Here is an 8,117-nt window from a genome sequence, read left to right as displayed (position 1 = left end):
GCTGCACCCTGTTGGTAATTTTTGTAACTTTAATGCTATTGAACATCACAGAACAGAACCAACTTGTTTAATTGAAACAGCTGTTAAGATTCAATAATTTCATTTCTCATAAGGTTAACATGGGAAACTCCAGAGCCACTGGGGCGGAGCCAAGGCCGCACTGTGCTAGCATACAATCGTTCTTTCACTCTATCAGCTGATGTGAGTGTAAATTTGTTGCCTGTAGGTTGTTCATTGTCTGTAGGTTGAGATCAGTAAATTTTGAGCAGTTGATCTCCCAATGCTTTGTAGCCATAGGGTAATTTGTTTTTTGTATTTGACCAGTGGTCCAAAATAGTTTTCGCGTAAGTTGTAGGGCAGATTGTTGTAGATAGTGTGAGCAACATAGTAGCAATTTGTTGTAGAGTAAGTTCTATTTAGTCTCGGCAAATAAATTCCTCCACCTAGTGCATGTCTGGTTCTGTATTCGTGTGTTACTCTTTCAAAAATGTCATTCGAGTGTTTGAATATGTAAATAGTCATGGTTCGAATAAACAATTGTCTGATGTCAAGAACGTTCATTTCATTGAAGAGAGCATCCGAAGGGTAGCGCCGATTCCTGCCTAAGGCTGCTTTTATTATCGCTTTTTGGGTGATAATTAATGGCTTTAAAATATAACCATATGCACAGCCCCAGGCTATTATTCCTCCGTCAAGTAGGGACTGCACGTAAGCAAAATATGCAATTCTGATTTCTTCAAACTCCAAAATCTGCTGTAACTGGTTAAAAGCATAGATATATTTTCTTAGTTTATTATTTAGATATGATACGTGATCTGCCCATGAAAGTTTATAATCAATAATTACGCCAAGGTATTTATATTTTTGCACTCTATCTATCACTGGACAGTCACAAGCCGGATCAAAATTTGGACAAGGATGAATTTTTAACTCATTGATGAGTGTGTCACCACGATGACTAAAAGCGATTGGCATGAATTTAGTTTTATCTACATTGAGTGTCAAAACATTTTGATCAAACCATTTTTTAATTTTTGAAATACCTCTTTCTGCGAGGTTGAAAACTGTTTCCCAGTCTTTACCTTCAAATAATACTAGAGTGTCATCTGCGAAGAGATAAAACTTCCCTTCAATGTCGATTTTAACTAGATTATTTATATATATTAGAAATAATAAAGGACCAAGGGTACTTCCTTGAACTACACCATAGTCTACTTCAGCTAAATTGCTCTGAACTCCATTTATGACTACAAATTGTTTTCTATCTAAAAAATATGATTTAAACCATGCTAATGAAACGTTTTTTATTCCAATTAACTCCATTTTCTTTAATAGTATTGATCTGTCGACAGAGTCGAAGGCTTTAGCTAAATCAAAAAATACCAGCACGACCTTGTTTCCTTTATTGACAGCTAAATTAATATCTTTGTTAACTTCAAACAAGGCGTCAGAGATATTCTTCGATTTCCTAAATCCAAATTGACGTGAAGTTAAAATGTTATAATGATTAAGGTAATTAGTTAACTGGTCTTTAATTATTTTTTCCAAAACCTTGGTAAATACACTCAGCAATGAGATCGGCCTAAAGTTCGAAGTCTTAGAGCAGTCTCCTGACTTGAATAGAGGAACAACCTTAGCGATTTTGTAGGCGTCGGGGTAAACTCCCCTCCGAATACTCATGTTAGTGATGTGTAAAAGTGGCTGTTTTATTGAATCCCAGTTGTCCTTGAGTAAATCAGCTGATACACAATCATACCCTGGAGCTGAGCCTCCTCTCAGTCTGGTGACGTAGCCGTACAGTTCATGTTCAGTAACAGTGTGCAGTGCGAGGACAGAGTCAACAGCATAGTCAGAGTCGTGTACCACAGGTGGACCACTCGAATCAATTCTAGCTGCCATGTTTGAACCAACTTGGGTAAAATAGGCGTTGAATTCGTTGGCCACCAGCGGTCTCATATCGTCGTCAGTTTTTGCGTATGGTTTGTTTAATGTGAATTGAGAAAGTGGGAAAATGTCATGTTTAGTGCTTCTACCCGCCAATTCATTTAAAACCCCCCAAAACTTTTTCGGATTATCTTTATACCCCAAAATTTTTTCCCTATAATATTTATTTTTGGTTTCCCTAATATTTTTATTTAGTTCATTTTTTAATCTTTTGAAATTATCAATCAAAACTGTATTAAAAGGTTGTTTTTTAATCTGTTTACTAAGTTTATCTCTTTCTCTAATTTTAATAACCAGGTCATGTGTGATCCATGGCTTTAATTTCCTGAGTTTAGAGTTTGGTTTTTTAATAGTTTTTGTTGACATGCTAACAAGATCTTGAATTTTTGAAATCATGATATTTGAACATGTATTTGTGTCATTTGCCTGTACAATGTCTGTCCAGTCGCATTCTTTTATGTGTGTACTCAGTTCCGTTTTGTCTATGTAGGTGTGAAGTTCCTGTAATGTATGTTCTGTTTTGTTGGAGAAGTTAATCTGTAGACAAACACTGTAATGGTCAGTTATCTCAGTCTTCGCAACAGCAGTTCGTAGTGCAGTAAAGTCGTGGTGACTTATAAAAATATGGTCAATGGATGTCTTACTATCGCCTACCTCTCTAGTCGGTACATTTATACCATTCATAAAACCATATTCATACAAGACATCCAAATAACGCTCTGTCTTGTTGTCAGTTTCCAGCAGATTCGCATTGATGTCACCTATTAAAAAATAGGTTTTTTGATTGTTTTTGTTTTCGTAGTATTTTTCGAGAGCGTAAGTAAAATTGTCCAAGTCACTGTCGTGAGTCCTGTACACAGATAGCAGATTACACCGCTTATCTTGATAAACAAAGTCTAAGGTCAACCCGTACACGTCGCCCAGCTCCAGTTCATTACATTCACACACATTCACTCTCTCACTCACATACATCAAAACCCCATCATTTTGATTTTTCCCTTTAGTAGTGCGAAACAGTTTATACCCCTCTAAATGCATCCCCTCCCCAACACCCCCATACCACGTTTCCCCCAGCGCAATAATATCAAACTTTAAAACTACCGATTGAAGCAAGATAAGAAGTAACTCAAAGTTTTTATTGTAACTTCGAATATTCATGTAGAAAATGTTTAAAAAGCTTTTATCTTTGCTAAAAGCTAATCCTATGTCATTTAAGTATTCTATTGTTGTACACTCAATGTGCCTGTAGCTGTCGCTAAAGACATTAATATCCTCCATGAAGTAAAAGTAAAATAATTGTATGCGAATTGTAGGAAAAAAAAAGTATGAGATTTATTATTTTCCGAGAAAAACAAAACAAACAAAAACAACCCACTGTGCGGATCCTGCAGCCGCTACAATAACAAATTCTGTACTAAAGATGAATCATAATGAGAACTAAAACAATAATATTTCCCTCATTGCGAATCATAAAAAATCAATAACACTTGTAATTTTACATAAGCCTACAGTTAATAAGAATGAACAATAATTAAAACTAGATAACCTGTGAGAAAACCTTGTCATTTGTACCAGAAAGTGTGTTATAATAAAAAGGTTCATAAACATTTTTTACTCTTATACGTAACGGTTCATACATCTTTGTTATAATAAATTAAAGATAAATAATTTTACTGATTAATGTGATGAGGAAAATTTAATTACTTTTGCAAAATTAACATGACTTATAAACTAACAACATTATAATAATTGAAACATTATAATAATTGAAACATTAATGTGTTTCACTTCAATTATGGATAACCAACACAATAAAAATAAAGTACATTTTCACAAAAAATAATACATCTTGAACATAGTAACTTTTTTATGACAATAGAACGTGAATTTTTGATTTATGTTTAAGATGATTGGTGATATTAAATTATTATCATATATATAGTATTATAAAGGTCTAGTCTGGTTTAAAGTAGTATTATTAAAACTGATAGGAAATATCCTGTTTCAGCAAATTATGGTGCTTCAAATATTATTTTATCATATAATGAACGTTATTACTCTTAATGGGAAAAAGTTTGCAATTTATGGTCAAATATTTTTACTTTAGCTTATTAAAATATGACATCAAGTTACTTGACAGCTCATGAAAGAATGATATTTGTTAATTTAAAATAATTTACCTAACCATGAAACACATTATAAAAATCTAAAGAGCAAATTAAAAATACCTATGTATCTTATAGGCTGAGTGCATTATTCAACCCATTAACTGCATAATGATTACGATGAAGCATTGTCCGTGTTGGAGCCGCTGTTGCCGCGCTGATTGACACCTCCGCTGAGCTGTCGCTGGGCCGTTGGTTGAGCCGTTGGTTGAGCCGTAGACTGAGCCGCTGGTTGAGCCGCTATCACCTTGACGTCCTCGGGGCTCCTCACACGTGCTGGTTTCCCATCTGCCGTCTTCCTCACCAGGATCTTGCCTTCTTTGACCCATGCATACGCTAGTTTCTTCTCCTTGACGAGCTTTTTGGCGCAGTTTAGAGTTTCTTTGGCATGGCCTGTGAGATGTTCGTTGATAAATATTGGTGTATCAGGAAAGCTCGGATGCACCATTTTAGCGGTTAGGTCGATTTCTTTAGCCGCAAGTAGCCACGTCATCCTGGAAGTTCTGCGGGTGAACTTTACGATGATATTAGGATGTTTCTGGCGGGTTGAAGGCACCCGATGCGCTATTGAAATGTCTTCATACTTCCAGGGCGTACCGATGGTGTTAGCAACTGCCTTTAGAACGGCATACACGTCTTCAGTCTTGGTTAAAGGCACCCCTACGACCTCCAGGTTGTCAATCCGGCTGTACTGCTGTAAGTCTTGTAGCTGCTCCGTCACTGAGTCTACTTGTTTAGACAGGTCGTCGCAACGTGATTTGAGATCCACACATTCTTGTTTCAATAAGATGTTTTCTGATTTTAGGCCACTTAACGATGACGTAATTGTTTCTTGCCATGTATTTATTCGTTCATTGATTACGTCAAGTTTTTCACAAATCGAGTCATTAATTTTCCCTTCTAAACCAGAAAGTTTCTGATCAAGGGTGTCACTAAACTTGGCGTGTAAGCTGTTAATTGCTTTGAGGACAGTAGAATCTTCGGTATCACTTACACTTGACATTGATGCTGTCTCCTTATTAAACTTGCCACACTTGAACGGACGGTTACGGGTCTTCCTCTTCAGGTCAGGTCCCGCACACTGCACGTGCATCACGTCACTGCACTCCACGCACGATATTACGTCGGACGAGTTCTCGTTGCACTCAACGTTGCACTTACAACACTCCGTCATGTCCCAAATACGTTATTACAAATGTTGAATGTTACCGTACTAAAGGTACTGTATAATGGTAAGCAGCGAGGCACGCAGGACCGGGCGAGCGAGTGGGTTAACTGATAACGAGGTCCTTCCTCATCGACTGCTAGATAACGACTCAATGTCTACTTGCAGAACCCAAATGTGTTATATGTAAAGTTGATGTCTTCTTACAGTATCCGAAGTCAATGGTCTATCCGGTTCTAATAAATTAAATGTCTACTTGAAGTATCTAATGTCAATGGCACATTTGGTTCACGCAAATGAAATGTCTACTTGCAGTATTTAAAGTCGATGGTTCATCTGGTTCTCATAAATTACATGTCTACTTGCAGTATCTAAAGTCAATGGCACGTCTGGTTCAAGTTAATGGAATGTCTACTTGCAGTACCTATCCAAAGTCAATGATATATTTGGTTCACATAATTTGGAATCCCTATGTGCAGTATTCAAAGTAAATTGTACGTCTGGTTCACGTAAATGAAAAATGTCTACTTGTAACATCAAAAGCCAATGGTGCATAATCCTTATTGGTTATACATTTTGTAGCAAATAATGCTCAACGGTATCAATCCGATTGTTCTTCCCTTTTGTTCTCTATTTTGCAATGTGCTAGTTTAGATGATTTATTTGTAAACACATGTTACAACTTTTGTTTACCTTTTTGAACGGAGCGAAGCGAAGCGAGCGAAGCTCTTATACTACACTCCTGCTTTAGTTTTACAAATACTCCTCATGAACGGCTGAAGCGATCTGCATGAAATTTAGCACAGTTATAGTACCCAACCACGGGAAGGTATAAATCTGAAATGGAACAAATCGGACCACGGGGGTTTTCCCTATGTGAATTTAAACTTTTAGAAATTTAACATGGGCCTTATGGGTTAAGTGGATGCCATGACAGTATTTGCAAGATAACAATAAAAAGGTATTATTCCCCTAAAATGAAAGTCTCCTGCACAACTTCACGATACGCTCTTTCCAATGAGACCAAAATCATGTCAATCGGTTCAGTAGTTTCGGAGGAGTAATTGTCACAAAAATCCTGCTTGCGTATTAAATAAGTACTAGTGTCCCTCTTGCTCGAATTCGAGCAATTGCTAAGTATTACAGACGTTATTTTAAAACGAATAACATTCATAATTTCTGATGACTTTAAAAGATTCGACTCAAAGATTATGGAAATACTCAATACAGTATGTACATAACAGGTCGATATAATCAACATTTCTTGTAAATATCTTATCATTTTTCAAAAGATGATCTTGTTTTTTAGAGTTTTCTACAAATAGACTTACTCATAGCCGCATTAGGTTGTCTATAATAACGATTATAAACGAAAAAAAATTATTTCTATTTCTACTCCTTGGTGGTGTTTTACGACTTTCCTATGTTTACATAGTTTGCAAATCGACTCTAGATATTTCATTTCAACAAAGTCAGTAAATGTTTGTAGTAAACTGTTAAATTAGCAAACTTATTGACTGTTTTCAATTCACATATTTTCTTTTTCTCACTTTTAATTTCTGACAACAGTTGGAGTTGCATAACAATGTCAACAAAACACACCCTACATGAGCATGGTGGTTTTTTGTGTTTATTACCATGTTAATCTTATGGAGAAATACGAAACTTTAAAGGGCTCCAGGGCCTCACTCTCTAATTATTTCCCTAAAAAGAAAGTTTCCTGCACAACTTCACGTTACGGTCTTTCCAATGACACCAAAAACATGTCAATCGGTTCAGTAGTTTCTGAGGAGTAATTGTCACAAAAAACCTGCTTGCGTATTAAATAAGTAATAGATATATGGATTTGCTTATGTTAAATTTATTATTTTAAGAGCAACCATCACTTAATTTGAAGACGATAATTAAATTATAAATAATAATTAGTTGATTTGGAATTAGGTAGCTGGTGCCCATTCTACGTACGGGAATCTTAGTAGAAATTTCTTAAATTCAGAATAGGAGTTGGTTTCCATATTTAGTGTGCACTTTTCCAGATATGCTGGGAAAACTATTACTGTATAGGAATACATATAAACCTTCGCAAATACAATATCTGACAGTTTCAAGCCAAAACGAATGCTTCGCAATTAAATGTTACCCAATCTTGTTAGTCCATATTTTATATCTATCTAATGAAGGAAGCAAAGGAACTGCTTTATAGATCTACTAGCAACAGTGCCCGTTATGGTTAAACACAACGGTCTCTAGTAAAATAATGGTTATGAAATCCATACACCACTTTACTCACTAATATTAATGGTACAGTTTAAGCACATAACATTAGAATGTTTAGAATGTAGAAAATTTAATCAAAGAAAAATTAATTAGATAACAATAAGCTGTTGAATTATTAACACATGTTTCGTATGATTAGATTATACATACTGGTAAACCAATTATTATTACCATCTATAAAAATAATTGGTTTTTCTTTTCCGAGTCGGGTTAGCTCTTCTACCCGACCGATTTTCATAATTTTGGCCAACTAAGGACGTACCGCAGATTTATTTGAGCTACTGTATTGTTTATTGAGATCGGACTACCTAAAGCACACTGCTGAATCACGAATCAACGATAATTACCTATCTGCAATCAATGATACGTAACTATATTTTTATTTAAGTTATTTTATATGTCTTAAAATACTTCAAAAGCTTTCACTTGAGATATTGATAGTTTTAATCAATTAAGTTCAAGATACTGTATCGCTCAATCATAAAGTATAAATTGCATTATATCTTGGATATAGAATTTAGTTTTAAATATATTTAATTAATTCTAACTACGTTATTCTATTTGTT

General features: G+C 35.3%; 1 protein-coding gene across 1 annotated transcript; it reads right to left on the bottom strand.

Moving 5' to 3' along the window:
- Positions 1-4,224: 4,224 nt before the first annotated feature.
- LOC128989187 (uncharacterized) lies at positions 4,225-5,283 on the bottom strand. Its single transcript, XM_054411058.1, has one exon. The coding sequence runs from the start codon at positions 5,281-5,283 to the stop codon at positions 4,225-4,227; it is 1,059 nt and encodes a 352-aa protein (XP_054267033.1).
- Between the last annotated feature and the right edge of the window lie 2,834 nt (positions 5,284-8,117).

The sequence above is a fragment of the Macrosteles quadrilineatus genome, unplaced genomic scaffold (assembly GCF_028750875.1).
Source record: "Macrosteles quadrilineatus isolate MER2022 unplaced genomic scaffold, UCM_ALF_1.0 Scaffold_3__2_contigs__length_128488019, whole genome shotgun sequence".
Lineage (NCBI taxonomy): Eukaryota > Metazoa > Arthropoda > Insecta > Hemiptera > Cicadellidae > Macrosteles > Macrosteles quadrilineatus.
The sequence above is the reverse complement of the archived record's forward strand: the minus strand, read 5'-3'. Positions and strand labels throughout refer to the sequence as shown.